The sequence below is a fragment of the Eubalaena glacialis genome, chromosome 1, assembly GCF_028564815.1.
Source record: "Eubalaena glacialis isolate mEubGla1 chromosome 1, mEubGla1.1.hap2.+ XY, whole genome shotgun sequence".
Taxonomy (NCBI): Eukaryota; Metazoa; Chordata; class Mammalia; order Artiodactyla; family Balaenidae; genus Eubalaena; species Eubalaena glacialis.
The window spans coordinates 233,781,453-233,797,096 of record NC_083716.1 but is presented as its reverse complement, the minus strand read 5'-3'; the positions used below and the strand labels follow the sequence as shown (position 1 = coordinate 233,797,096).

The 15,644-nt window shown below is 46.4% G+C and overlaps 1 protein-coding gene across 1 annotated transcript in view; it reads right to left on the bottom strand.

Annotated features, from left to right (window-relative positions):
* INPP5D (inositol polyphosphate-5-phosphatase D) overlaps nt 1-15,644 on the bottom strand; it is a 133,334-nt gene that overhangs the window by 55,012 nt on the left and 62,678 nt on the right. Inside the window, exons 4-7 of the mRNA XM_061205985.1 lie at nt 14,266-14,416; nt 11,761-11,932; nt 8,289-8,429; nt 68-155 (exon numbers count right to left, since the gene is read on the bottom strand). Coding sequence (XP_061061968.1) covers nt 68-155; nt 8,289-8,429; nt 11,761-11,932; nt 14,266-14,416 — 552 coding nt within the window. The remainder of the gene's footprint in view (nt 1-67; nt 156-8,288; nt 8,430-11,760; nt 11,933-14,265; nt 14,417-15,644) is intronic.

Sequence of the window (15,644 nt, the reverse complement as noted above, 5' to 3'; positions counted from 1 at the left end):
CCGACCCCCCCCCACCCCTCCCCCACCGGTTTTATCAGTCTCATCTGTCCAATCCCAAAGTCTTTACCTGAGGCCGTGGACGCAGGCCGGGGGAGAGCTGCTGGTCAAACAGCCTCTGCAGAGATTCCAGGGTAGGGAGGGTCCGGGTGACTTCGCTGGGGGCAGGGGAGAGGGTGAAGGTCAAGGATTAGTGAGGATCCAGTGAGGCATCGCGCACACAGCCTCCGGCTGGAGACGAGGCGTGGTCACACCCACTCTGGCAAAGGCAGGGATCCTTCCCAGAAGGACAAGCCCGGGCAGAGATCCAGGCCTGCCGGTACTGGTCCACCTCCTGAGAACCCCCCACCCCTTCCGTCCTGACCAGGACCAAACTGGAGCTGCGATGCGTAAACCTGATTCACCTCTGTTTAGCCACACTCAACTACGCAGCCCGTAGAAAATTTGAACCTAGAATCACAAAACTACTTAGAAATAATTTAGTAATCCATGGTTCCCAAACTTTAGTGTTTATAAGAATCACACCCTCACCGAGTGTTAGAAATGCAAATGTCTGGGCCCCAACCTGCTTTGGTCTGGAATCTGCATTTTAATTTGGTGCCCCAGGGGCTTCGCGTGCCAGCAGTCTGTGCTTTCCGGTTCCCATCTCCTCCGAGCAGCTAAGGTGGAGGCCCAGAGAGATCTGTCATTGTCTAGTACGCTGACAATTCCAATACCAGGGCTTTATTGATCCTTTGTTCCCTTCTCATCTTTTTCTATTTTCCCATTGTTTTGGGCATGGTGGGCAGACAATTTTGAGTTCTATTTTTCATCTATTATTTCATCAAAAACTGTTCATGTTTTTACACATTCAACATTCCTAGTGGTTTCAAAATATTCTATCAATTAAATGTACCAAAATCAATTGCTAGATATCTGGGTTATTTTGAGATCTTGGTGATTATAAATAAAGGCTGCTGTGAACAGTTTTGTTCATATAGCTCTTCTTTACTTATTTTCAATTACAGTTTTAAGATAACCAGAGATTATGGCTCTTGATCAATATCGTTAAGCCTTCGAGTGACGGTGGCCTTGGGCACTGTTCCAGCCTCCTCATCCTTTGTGCTATCTGAATTCTGTTATTCTCTTCTCTCTCTCTTTTAGTGGGCATAACAGTGCATTTTAATACTGATGAATTGATTTGCATATCTTTAATTTCTAATGTCTAAGTATTTTTCTGTCTGGTTGGTTTCTATTGTATTTCTCCTCCTATAAACTGTTCATGTCCATTGTTGGTCTTCTGTTGGGAATTTTGTTGGTATTTTTATACATTGGTATAAACTCTTTACTTATTGCTTTGCTTTTTATTTAATCTAGGTGTTGTAAGTTTTTGGGTTTTTTTCCCATTCTGTTGTTTTCACCCTAGGTAGGCTGGATTTCATTTTAAAGTGCTTTATAGTTTTTTATTGCTCTATTTTTCACCTTTTCCTTGGAAATTTTTTTGCTAACCTTAGTTAAAAATTTATCATCAGTATTTACTCGTGAGCAATTAGTAGCTCACTTTAAATTGGTTTCTCACTCTTTTAAAAGTTATGTTATAAACAGGGTTTTGGGGGGTTGTTATATCTTTTTAGTTCCTTACTTCATCTGGAATTTAAAAAAAATATGTGGTGGAAATAAGTTCACCTTTTTCTATGTTGCTATTCATTTTCACTCAACTGCACTTACTCTTTTTTCCACAGTTCTTTTGGGCTAGATCATTGCACAAGCTCATCTTAAATATGATAGGATTTATTTTCAGAATTCATATCATTCATTCAACGAAAACTCTGGAGTGCCTCATATGTACTAGGCAATGTCATGTTCATAGATTGATACATGTCACCATTGCAAGGATGGTGTTGTAGCCTACTGGCTTTGATTGGCCATCCTTGGGACGGACGCCTCTGGGGGCCAAGGATGGGGTGGGGGGAAGTAACTGGCCTGGGGAGGGGGAGGGAAGTGCCAGGCAGACAGGGTTCTCAGTTTCTATCCCACCTCCGACAGAGCTACTCTGTTAACATAGTGGTATTCTGTTTAAACTGTCATTTCATAAAAGAATTCTAGGCCAAAAAAAAAAGAAATTCTAAAGCACTAATTCAGAACATGCTTTAACATCAAATAGATCTCCCTCATTGTTCTCCTTTTTAAAAATGTTATTTTAAAAACACAAGTACATATACACAAACTGAATCTTTAGGATTTTCTAAGAATAATGCTGTTATTCTCTGTATTTCTAACCTTGGTAAAATTTTGAGAAATCTGGCTCTCAGACGTGTCTGGAGGTGTTGGTTAGGGTCAGAATGACCAATGACACATAGGGACTTGAGTTGGAAGACTTAAGAACTGGTCTTATCATACAGAAAGGATTTGTCCAGGGAAGTTACCATCAGCAGGGTCCCTGGGAAGCTTGTCTCAGCTTCAGGTCACCAGCTCAAGGGAAGATGGGGAGCAAAGACACGGAGGGCTGCAGTCCTCAGGCAGGTCAGACCCCAGAGACAGCCCAGAAGGGGCCTAGGCCCCCTGAGGAAGCCCTCCCAGAAGGAGAGGCTCCTCCCACCTTGGTCTCAGAGAGATGATTAATTTCCCCAAGATTCCCATGCAGTTTCCAGCTAGCACATCCAGTATCTCCCAGCCGGGAACTCCAGACTCAGAAGGAACATTCTGATACTTTGTTGTTTTCTTAATTTTTTCTTCTCTGATTTTCTGCTTCTTTTTCTTTTTGCTTTAGCAAACATTTCTCATACAGTATTAAATAATCAGGTGATGATGGGCATCTCTTTTTCTTTTATTAAAATGTTTAACGGAATGATTTTAATGTTTCCCTGTTAAGTGTAGTTGGTTTTACATTGACACATATTGCATTATTAAGGAGGGATCCTTCTATTCTTTTTAAAAAAATGATTTTTAAAGATTAGAAGTGACTTTTATCAGGTCTATTAATACATCTATGCAAATGATTCCCCTATCTCTAATCTCCTGCTAAATTACAGTGTTTTCTTTATGTTAACTCACCCTTACAGTGATTTCTTAGATAAAACCTACATTTTTCATATCACTTAAATTATATTTGCTAGAATATTACTGAAATATTATATATTTATATCAATAAATGAAACTGGATATAGTTTATTTCAGGCTATTATCTTGATTAGGTTTTCGGATTTGAATTGTACTTTTCTTGAGTATTGAATTAGGTGATTTTTGTCATTCCTGCATAATTTATAAATCATGGTTATTATTCCTTGAAAGTTCAAAGAGGGCATACATGGTAATTTTTACATTTCATATTTCACATAAAATATTTGTTTCATTTAATTATAATTTGACGATTTGTAGCCACGTAATTGTACACTGTACTCTTTATTGATTTGGAAATCTTTAATGCAAATTATTAAATCTCCTACATTTCTAATTTTTAAAATTTCCTTAATTGACTTTTTCCTAATTTATTTCTGTTTTTAACTATTTTCCCCCTGCTCTTTTCCTTTCCAGTTGTTGTTATTGTTCATTCGCTTAACAGAGATTTCTTAAAGACTCTGTTTTGTTCACTGCTGTATCTCTAGCCCCCGGAACAGTGCGTGGCTCGTAGTTGGCACCATTCAATCTTTGTTCACGAATATTGAATACATTACTGTTTCCAGTACTTTGCGTGACCATGGAAATATCAAGGCAATCAGGGTATGACCCATGATGCCTTCAGGAGACTGAGAGCCTGGATTAAGTTTGTATGCTTGACTTATTGTTCTACACCCCCCTTTCCATAACAGAGCATTTAAAGCTATGGCTTTTCCTCCAAGTAGTGCTTTGGCTGCATCATCTAGAGTTCTGATATACAGAGGCTTGATTACCCCGGGTTTCCAAACCTATCCCATGTAGACTATCATTGTGTCAAGTGTCTTCTTTAATTCAGCTGTGACTGGAGATGATCAAGAAAGGCCAGATGGTGGGTAGTTGTGGCTAGTTTGTTATTTATTTCTATTTTCATCATACTGGGAACACAGAATGAACACTTTTGCTTTGGGTGTATTCATATCCAGCTGCTCAGTAGGCTGCTGGGTTCTTATTTTTAGGATCACCAGCACGCTAAAATTTCTCGAAAAAAATTCTTGGAAACTTTTTGAAGTGAAGGCTTGTGATTAGTACATTTTCACCAATTTTTTATATCTGCAAAGACTCCTTTGGCTCTTGAATGATATCTAGGTTGAGTTAATCCCAAGGAGAAGTCAGTAGTCTTCTCCTTGGAGATATTGCTTCAGAATTTTTATTATATCATCAAGGAGTGTGAATAATATTAAGTATTGTAATTTTTAAAACTAACGATGCTGTTCCTAATTATTTACTTTCTGAACTCATCTTCCCTTGTGGTATAGAAGATTATAAGAAGAGGTTTTGGTGCTGCTATTTGGTTGTTCTGTAATTGGATCTTTATGAGGCTTCTCAATACCTGGATTTAGCTCCTTTATAAACCTGGAAACATTTTTTTCTTTTATATATTTAGTCATCAATTACACATCATTTTTTCCCTGCTTCTTGGAGAGCCCACCCTACCAGCTATAAGTTGAATCTCTATGCCCTCTTTCCAAAGACTATCGATTTTTAATCACACATTCTTGGCATATGCTTATTTAGTCCTCTCATGTTTTTTATATATACTTCCCTGACACTCTGCTCTGTTTTGTGATTTGATTTTCAAGTTTGATTTGAAAACTATGGGTTCATTTTATGGCCTCCAATGAAGCAGTTATAATGATGGTATTTTTGTTTTGGTTGGTTGGTTTCTTTATCAAAATCCTTACCCTGCTCTCACTTAATTGATAAAATAACCTCTCCCACACTTTGACATTTTATTTTAAAATTCTACTTACAATTCTCCTCATTTCTCCATTTCATGGGTTATCAAGTATTTCCAGACTCTGGAGACTTAATTCTTTATTCTCTTTCTCTGGAAAAGCTTCTGTCTGGTTCTAGATAATCTAACTTAGGGTTACAAATCTTCCTCGAGCCTTTGTGCTGCGGAAGCTCCTTCTTTCAGACACAGGTACTGACATTGTAATGACATTTTTGCGGAGGAGGCTCTTGCACTGTTTCTCACTCCTCAGTTCTCTGTGACTTTCCCATCCTCACCCTGGCGTTTGTGTTGGGCCAAGTGGTCCGAGTGGACAAACCTGGCTACCATTGGCACCATCCTCAGCCCCCCGTTCCAGATCCTTCTCTTCCACCCCACCTCTCAACGTCTACCCTGGGTCCCCTTTCCCCTCCATCTGCACTCCCCCCTGCGGTGAACTTACCCCACTCATCTCCCAGCTTCAAGTGCCAACTGCATGCTGATGACTCCCAGACATATACCCTTACCCCTGAGGTCTCCTGGGCTCTAACTTCTAGAACTAAATCCTTGGTTGGTGGCTCAGCTCACAGGATGTCTAATAGCGCCTCAAGCCAATGGTAGCTCAGAGAAAGATGCCCCTCCTCCACCCCCTCCTCTTTGACTTTCCCCATCTAAGTAACTGGCATCATCCACCACTCAGCTGCTCGCACCAAAAACCTAAGGGTCACCCTCGATTCGTCTTCCCCCCACCCTACATCCATCTGCCAGCTCCACCATCCACACACGCCCCGGGTCACACCAGCCCTCAGCACCCACATGCTTCCAAGCCTTGGGTCATCTAGCTAATATCTATCAGCTGTTCCTATGTGCCAGGCACTTGTCGAAACCCGGGACTCAGCAGGATGCAAAACAGACACAAATCCCTGCCTCCTCTTGCTTCCCTTCTCGTGGGCCACCATCAGGTCACAAATACAGTAGCTCCCAACTGTCTGCTGCTTTGGGTCTGCCTCCTAAGATCCAGTCTCCATTGCCCTGACTCAGATTACGGCACAATCCTGAAAATCTCTACCAGGCCTTGGGAGTCCTGTGTGATGTGGCTCTTGCTAGCGTTGCCAGATAGAACACAGGACACCCAGCTAAATTAGAGTTTCAGATAAACAATGGATAATCTACTAGTGCAAGTATATCCCAATATTGCACGGTATATACTTATGCTAAAAAAGTATTTGCTGTTCATCTAAAGTTCAGACTTAACTGGCCATCCTGTGTTTATATTTGCTAAATATGACCACCCTACACCTGACTCTTCCCAACCTCCACTCCTAACACTTTCCTTCGCTCCTTATGCTCCAGCCCCACAGACTTTTTGTTCCTCGAGGCTGGCCTCATTCCCGCCTCAGGGCCTTTGTACTTGACATTCCGCTGCCAAACAGCTGGATGGCTAGCTCCCTCTTGTCACTGAGGTCCCAGCTCTGTGACTGCCTCAGAGAGGTCTCCTTGACCCCCAAAGGACACTAGCACCCTCCCACCCAATGTCTCTCTGGCACTTTTCCCTATTTTATTTTGTCATGATGTTTACTAAAATTATCTTGTTTAGTTACAGACTTAATCTACCGCTATACTTCCTTGCTAAGACATCAGCTCCAACAAGGTCTAAAGAGCAGGGACTTTGTGCGTTGTGTTTATTGCTGCATCCCAGCTCCCAGAGTAGAGCTCAGGGCAGGCTCTCCATACATATGTGTTAAGTGAGTGAATGAATGAATGAATGCATTGAAGAGCTGTTCCAATCAAAGCAGTTTGAAAACTACTAGTTTATAGTTAGTTTCATGGAACAACATCTGCAGGGGTTGCAGGGGGATGGGAAATATAATTTTTTCCTAAGATTTTCTAAAAGTCCATCCCTAACCGCGTCTTCAAGCCTGACTATCACTTTGCCTATGAAGTGAAGACAAACAAATGCTGGGGGTAATTTAGAACATCACCCGGTCTCTCTACTTCTAACTCGAAGTTAACTGTTCAGTAAATAAAGGCCTGTGGAAAACTAGAGAACTAGCTATGTTGAGGAAGCTGCTGTCACCATAAGGATGAGGTGACCCAGATTCTAGGAAAGTCCAGGTAGCAAAGCAGTGTTGGGGAAATGTGCTGAGTGTACTGGGTGAAACTTGTGGAGAAACTTAAAGGCATACCTCCTCTGCACAAGGAAGCAGCAAAGAACAGGATTTCCACTGGAGCAGAAATAAAAACTTGCTACCAGTCATGATGAAATTGTGTTTCTTGAAAACAAAGTGCCATGTGTGTGTGTTTTTCCTAGTGATAAATGATTTATAACAACAGCATCACATGGAGAAATATCTCTCTGTGGAAATCTATAAAAATGATGGCTCTGGGTCCAATGGGCTGAAACTGCATTAGTTGAAAGCCAATTCACTGAAAGTAAACCTGACTGGCCAATTTGATGAGTGCTCAATTTGTCAAAGAAATTATTTGTTAAATTTACCAAATGTACTGATTGTGCTTTTTAAGAGCCTTTAGAAGGAAAGTTCAATTTGATTGCTGATGATGAAAGATTCTTTTTTGCATAGAAACTAAGCTAAGATAGATATGGCACCAGAGAAACTGACAAAAGAATTTTGAAACTGCTGTATATGTAATAAAACACAAAACAGTATAGACTGATAAAACCTCACCCACATGAAATGCTATTTTTCCAACCAAAATGTCGACCTTTCATTTGCCATGGGATTGTTCTGGGTCCCTGTGATTTCTTTCAGATGCTTTTAAATGTGATTTTCTATTTTTTCAAGCATTTAAAAAATTCTTTTGTCAATTCTTCAGAGAGCGTATCAGCTTTAAGTTTGCCCTTTTAACAATTAAAATGTAATTAAACTTAATTTTAATGGTAATGAAATTAAAGCACATAATGAAATTAAAACACTAAAAGAAACTGGAACTTTTACCAATTGGTCCTTCAGTGAATTCAATAGCAGAACACTGGAGTTTTGGTGAATTGGCTCACTTTAAAAACCTGCCGTCACTGGCAATCTTGAGCCATCACCACCCACGTAGAAAATAGGCTGATTTTAATTTATCTCCTCTTGGTGCCCTTATGTGCTTATCAAATGTGCTGGCTGCAGCAAGAAAGACGAACAGCAGCAAAAGCCTTAGCCTCTGGATCCTTAGCAAGTGTGGAAGGGCTGGCAGTGTACTCCCGCACACCCCTTCCCATAGCAACTGGGCTCAAATTAACTTTCGTTTAAAAAAAAAAGCCAACAACCACCAAGTTCAAATGCCATGAAAACAAAACCTCCAACAACCAGATTTCTAAGCCCCACCAACAGCCCAATTATCCTGAGCTGGACACCCGGGCTAAGTGCAGGGGTCACCCTAACGAGCTGGTTCTCTCGCCCACTGTCCCCCTTCCTCCCATCCTCACGGCAGCCATTACCCATAGAGCTCCTTGCAGAGGAGCGCGGTCAGTTTCTTCAGATGAGGCAGACTGCAGGAGCCCGACTTCACAAAATCAGAGTCCAGGGCAAGCTGAGTGCTTAAATAATCTTGGATCGCTTTCAGATGCTCTTCTGGAAGCCTGAAAAAAAACAAAAGGAGAGATAACCACATGCTTCTTCGGTTCCTAAACCATAGACACCAACAGTAACAGGTAGAAGAAGAAATCTGAATTCTCAGAGTCTCCAGCTGAGACACCGGCCCCAGGAGAACATTTGCACACCTGGACAGGCTCCCTGGGTCTTACTGAAGGGGTGGAGATCACGTCAGACAAGAGTAAAGGGCCCGCAAGGGAGGCTGCCTCTAAACCCACCCATAAAGGCTTTTCCGGTAGGTGGAAGGAAGTGATACTGGCTGGGGATGAGAAATGTTTATCCTTTGAAAAGGAGACAGAACAGCTTTGAAAATGTACAGAGGACTTGTTTTCCTGCTTCATCAATTCCTAAAGATAGGATCTGAGGGCTGAGGGATGCTCTAGTCCAGAGATGGCAAATGGCTCCAGCTCACAGGCCAACTCCAAGTTCACAGGCAAGGGCCACCTGGAACTCTGTGTCAAGGAGGTTCCCAGTCATCCGAGGCTCCGAGGGGAAGTCTCTGTGCTGAGTGATGGGGCTCGGGGTATGGTATTGGCAGCCTAGGTGCCGGGCCTTTGCACCCCCAGCCCTTGCTCCTGGTCTGGTCCAGTCCCTTTCAATTACGGATGGAGCACATGGGCCCGAGGCAGGACCCGCCCTCGCCTCACACAGGATGGCCCAGCAGAGGCAGAGCCCGGGCCGCATCGCGCCAGGGTTGCCCCCGAGGTCTGATCACACCTCTACATTCTATCACCCAGCACCATTTTTTTCTGGATAACCTTTGAGTTTTTGTTCCTATAATAATGAACATTATAATTACAGCAAGTACGTCCTGAGCATACCACACCAGTCACTCTGCTTAGCAATTTATGCTCTTTTTTTCCCTCTAATCCACAAATCAATGTTATGAGGCAGATATTACTGTTATTCCTATTTTACAAACAAGGAAACGGAGGCTCAAGGATGTTGATTTACGTGTGTGAAAAAATTCGTACAAGCCTTAAATAGCTTTGCTCCAGCCTTGCAATCAAGTGGAAACTAGAGGTCACAGGGTTTTTTTTTCTGAGGATCCTTGAAAGAACGAAAGGCTGTTGCTCTTAAGACTGAAAAGACATAGATTAACCATTTTGACTTATTTAGCCTGAGAAGTCAGCATACCAGTTGTCATAATATTTAAGTTTAATCTATACTTATTCTGAGTCTTGACACCATAAAAATCCAGTTTCTGCCTCAGTCTGTTTTGCTGAAAAGGACAAAATCTCTCCTACAGCATTAAGATATGTACTTTAACAGTTCTCGTGCCTATTGACTTGTAACTTTGAGACCATCAGTACTTGCTTTAGGAAGCTATATTTGTTAAAATGTTTGTTGTAGAAAAGTGTTGACATAAAGATGTTAAACTCTGTTTATCAGAGAAGGTTGATTTTACTCAGCAGTCTTTTATTAACTATGACCTAACTGATTAGATCTAATTAACTTGCACAAAAGACTGTGCAGGTTGTCTTATAATTAAGAATAATCTACAGGCAGTCCTCTGTACAAAGCTATTTTACAAGCAACATAGATTAACTTGCAAACACAAGGCAGAAGCTTAGTTTTTCATGACCCAGAAGAGAACTGAGGGCAGGCACCATGGTCCCTCCAATGTGCTCCACCCACACACCTCCATCTCCAAGCAGAAGTTTTAGGCAAGTTCCATTGCCGTTTGTTAGCTAAGAAGCCACACCAGAGAGGGCGGGCGTCCCGTGCTCACCAGCCCTCAGCTGCCCCCGCCCCCTCGCAGGAGGCTGCATGGAGGCTTGGCTGAACACCTTGTCCTGCCCCACTGGGCCCTGAGTCCCTAGAGAAGACCTGTCTCTAGAGAGGAGGGACTGACAAGGAGATGTAGCCAACAGACCACGTGGGAGAGTCAGGAGGAGATGGGCAGCAGTGGCACCATTGAACATCCTTGCCTATTTCCTCAAGGACTGTCCTGCATTTAACACCTAAACCTGGAGAGAAATAGAATCTCAAGGAAACTAAACAATGGGCTCTGCCTGAACTATTTTAATAAGCATTTGTTATATAGATACATATATCAAGATAATCATGATAACGGATCAACATATTCAAAGCACTGGATATTTAGCTTCTTGATAAATAGCACAAGGAATTCCAGGAGTGTGCAGAGAATATAACCTGGCGGCCCGGAGAAGAATTAGAGGAAATGTCAAGGTGGAAATATAGAAACACCAGATATCTTAGCAACCGCTGGCTTGTGTGTACCTTCAGGCATTTCCTTTGTATTTGGCTAAATCAGATGGTAGGTGAGCAGCCCTGGCTGTCTCAAATTAATCTTTCAAGTTGGAGATGTTGCATTAGCCCTGCCAATAGGATATTCTTTGGAGGGCCTTTTTCTCATGAAGAAACAAAAAAATGTTTTTAAATTTTTAACACATGGAGATGGCTGTGTACTAATTAATTCATTCAACACAGATCTAGGGAGTGCCGACTCCGTGCTAGGTGACATGCTGGGTGCTGGGGACACAGTTCCCCTCACGGAGCGTCCTCCCTGTGGAAGCCATCCCCTGGCCTGTGTTAAAGTCAGGGCCTCTGATTTGCAAAATAACCAACGCCCCTCCCAGCCGTATCTCCACCTCCCATCATCCAGCCTGGGCCTGCTGAGGGAGGCGAAGGAGCTGCAGGACCTCATCCACATGGACCAGTCTGGTACCACATATGGGGCCAGATCCTGAGAGCCCTGGATCAGGGCAAGTGAAACAAAGTGTTAAAAGGATTGCACCTCACTCCTGCCACCACAAAGAAAGGAGTGGCACGCGGTGTAGACCTCACAGCCCACACCACACATGGAACAATTGCTCTGACCCGTTTCCCGGTGACAAGGAAGTTGGCCTCCTTTGCATGGGGCCCAGAGCAGGTCCAGGCTGTAGTGCAGGCAGCTCCTCCACTGGGACCATCTGAGTCAGTGGACCACATGGTGGGAGGAGTCTTCGGGATGGGGAAAGATGCCATGTGAGTTCACGGCAAGCCCCAGCAAGGGAATCACAGCATAGGCCCCTGAAGTCTGGAGCAGGGCCATGCCACTTGCAGCAGAGAACTACCATCATTCCAGAACCAGCTCCTGCCACGCCGCGGGGCCTGGGGGACATGGAGCACCTGAGCGGGGCCATCCAGTGCCTGTGCAGCCAGAGCTGCCCCGCGAGCTGGGCTCCCTCAGACCCGCCGTCGGGAGGCTGGCGGGCTCCACAGCAACCTGTCCTAGGGTGGAAGAGGCATCTCCAGGACAGAGCACAGGGTGAGCTACCCGGGTGTGGTGGGGCCTGCCAGGGAGAGACTCACCCACTGGTGTCCATGGTCTGCAGGCGCTGGAACAACGTCTCTGAGAGGCTTGGCCGGCTGACCTCCGTGGCTCGAGGATTCTCGTTGGAAACAGGGACCTCCTTGGCCTCACATGGCCCGGCAGATAAATGGATGTTTCTGGGTGGCAGCTCGGGGGGAGACAGGACCCCTTCTACCCAAGACAAGAGCAGGAGTACCGTCTGGGCTGCGTGCTCCCTCCCTCGGGATCACCGCCCGCGGAGAGGGGCATGTGGCCCACCCTCTCTGCCCTCTGTGCGGTGATCCTGCCCACCCGCCACGTGGGGTCCAGGCCACGGCGCCCAGCTACAGACCCGTCTGTGCCCGCACTGTCCCTTCCCGGCCCTGCTCCCTTGCCAGCTGGCTCCTGGGCTAGACGGGGAGCCTGCCAAGGGCAGGGCCCTGGTCCTGTTTGTCTCTGCCCCGGGGCCCAACACAGAGTTTGTCCCACTGAGGAGCTCTGCAAACACCTGCTGGGGTCCGATGGCCACGCCGGCAGGGCTGCTGGCCTTGGACGGCTGGAGACAGCAGCCCCAGAAGCTCAGCAGGACGGCCGACTTTGGGGCAGAGCAGGGGCCCTGGACCAGCAGAGGCTGGGCTCCCGTCATGGGAGGAGCTGGGCCGGGGAGCAGGCAGGTCTGGCCACACTGCTCCTCTCTCTCCCACCCTGGCCCCCTTTTGTTTGCCCTTTCTCTCCAGCCTCTGTCCTTCTTTCTCTCTCCCTCCAGACCCCCAGAGACAATGAAAGAAAGTGAGGGGCTCCCTCCACCCAGTGAACTGAGATATGAAACAAATGACTTGGACTTAGCCTGGGAGATGGGACTCCTGCCCGTTCACCTTGAAAACGTCCATCCTGCTCATACCACAAATGGGTGAGGGTCCTGAGCCCCTGGGGTCTGCGACCTCCTGTCCGAGCCTCTTTTCACACGGGATGGCTGCCCCACGGCTCCTGACACAGAGCTGCCCGGGGACATTCTCTTTAAAGGATGGTGAGTGGGGCTGAGTTCCTTCACTTCCTCACCTGGCTTGGGGTTCCTTCAATGGTCATGGTCCCGTTTTGAGCCCCCTGGGGACGGGCAGCACCTTGAGGAGACCTGAGCCAAATCCAACCCCTTGGACTGGAGGTGGGAGAGGCTTGGGTTCAAGCAGACAATGGGCCTTTTTTGGGAAGGGAAGCCAGCCATCCTGAGATTGTGCTTCTCTTTCCAGATCTTTTGGGGGGTCTTTTTCTAGTGTTGGGGTCTTTCTTTAGATGGCCATGCCCGGAGGGGCAGAAAAGCTGGCCTGGGGGGTGAGAGGGAAGTGCGGAGGGCATTTCTGCACGATGGCTTCTCGGTGTCGAGGCCGAGCCTGGGCTCCTGGGGACAGCTGGGGGACATGCGGCCCAGGCACAGCACTGGCGAGTGACCCTGGACTCACACGTGGACATGTCGGCTCTGGCTATTTCACAGCTGAGGGCGCCTCTTACTGGGCCAGGGAGGCGACAAGGGACACGGCTGCCTGGGTCCCCTTCACCTCTGCAGACCTGCGCTCCTTTTGAAACACTCTGCCTGGCCCTCGTCTCCTCCGGGAGCCGGTGAGACGGCTCTTCAGAGTTTACCCTCGGAGGAGGCTGCCGACATGCAATCGCTCACCTGTCTCCAGGCAGGTGGGAGGAAGGGTGGCCCACGGAGCAGGCTGCAAGGACGCCCAGCACGTGGTGGGCAGCAGCCAGGGATGGGCAGAGTCAGGCCGGGGACCCCACACCTCTGGTCTAATCTGTCCTTCAGGGGAGACGCCGGGGGTCTCGGTTCCAAGCCCTGGGACTTAGGAGGAGCCCTGACCAGTTGAGAGGTTCAGTTATGTATGTCAGGGCTTTCTTTCAGGACATGAAATTTTGAGGGGAAGAGAAGGGGAGCTCCCCGGCTGCACTGCCTCTCTCTGCCCGACACTCGCTCTATTAGTCTGTCCCTCCCCTGTTTAAACAGCAGGACTGACTCTCACATACCTTTTAGGGGCTGTACTTTATTTTCTTTTAATGATGATATAAAGAAACATCCTTTCTCATCCTTCCAGCATGGTGCAACAATCTCCTTCCTCATTCTCTTCACAGCCAAATTCAGCTAATTATTTTGACAATGATTTTAGCTGCACTTATTGAGTGCTTACTATGTACTAGGCGCTGGGATCTACACTGACTCCTTTGACGACACCCTGAGAGGTAGATATTATTTTTAGTGTCTCTTTAAGAGAGGTCTGTGGTTTAGAGAGGTTAAGTAATTCACCTACGGTCACTAAGAATACGGGGTGCAGGAAGTTTGACCCAGGTCTGTCTGACCCCAGAGCCTGTGTTCCTAATTGGTCTTTAACCACCACGTCACCCCCTCTGATAACCGGACCCACCCAATCTACAAGCACTTGAAGTGAGAGAAACACCCCGGAACGTCACTATGGGACTTAGATGGCAGGCAGGGTCCCGGAGGCACCTTCCCCTCCGTCCCTTCCTACCCGTCTCCTCCTCCGGCTCATCGCCTGCGTCCTCCTCCTCCAGCGGCACGGGATACTGCAGGTGGGTTACCAGGCCCATGTTTTCCTTCTTGTAAAACTCGATAAGCTGGTCCAGCTTGGTGAAGAACCTCATGGGGACGCCTTCGGATGCCTGAGGACAAATCCCAAGCAGAAGTACATTGAACAGGCTGGAACATCACCCAACCACAAAGGCCACCCGCAGCAGAGACCAGCGAGGCCGAGGGAGTGACCACGATCCAGAAGCAGCCCTGGGCTCCTACGCAGGGCCTGCTTGCGACGCCCACACCCTCACAGCCCCTAAGAGCCACTCTGCAGAAGACACAGATAGCACAGTTTTAAAGATTTTTTTCTTTCAGTTTTTAAAAAACTTTTATTTTTAAAAGTATTCTGTTACCAAGTAATGCATTTTCATTATGGAAAAAAATTTAAATATAGAATTAAAAAAAAAAAAAAGAAATCACCTGTAGTCCCACAACCCCAAGAGACCTATTTTTAATAGTTTAGAATATTTTTTCTAGACTTCTTGTGTGTATGCGTGTGTGTGTGTTTGGTGGGGGGAGTTATTACCCAACCCACAAGATCATTTATTTTTAAACACGGGAAAAATCTATTATAGCAATTGTTTTGCTTTTATTTTTATATTTTTCATTTGATATAATTCTGTTTTGTCAAAACTCAGAAAATGGTTGAGGCAGCACAAAAATCTTCCCTGATTTGTATCTCTGTTGTTGATGGCAGAAGAGCTGGAGGGTAATTCTACTGGACTGTTCAAATGCCCTGGGGCCAGGTCTCCTTCTTATCGCCTGGTGGCTCCAGCAGGAAACTCAAGTTCGTCCCTCGGCAGCCAGCCCCGCCCACTGAGGCCCCGCCCCTGCTGAAGCCCCGCCCACATGAAGGCCCCACCTCTGTGATTCCCCCTGGTGGGCTATATCAGGCAGCAGGGTAGGATGGGAGAACTGCAAGCAGGAGGCTTAGGGTCTCATCAGTGCTGTACCCTACTGCTCCTAACCCAACATGTCCCAACATCCTGTCCATCCTCCCTGCCCAGTCCCCTGCCCCGCCCCTCCCTGGTGTTACATCTCAAGGAATGGCACCATTGTCTCCCCACCTGCCCAGTCAGAAACCCAGAGGACTTCTCCCTCCCCCGGCACAGATGGCAAAACTGGACAGTGTAAGGCTGGGTGTTCCTGATCCAGCCAAGAAGATGCTGAGCGAGGTTGCAGCCCCAGGTGGAGGAGAATGATGCAGCCAGGCTTTAGGGAAGAGCAGTGAGCCGGGGGCAGCTGGACAGAAGCAAGAGATCAGGCTGCTGGTGGGTACAGGGATAAGCCCCACAGAGGCTCCCCCTCTGGGTGGGG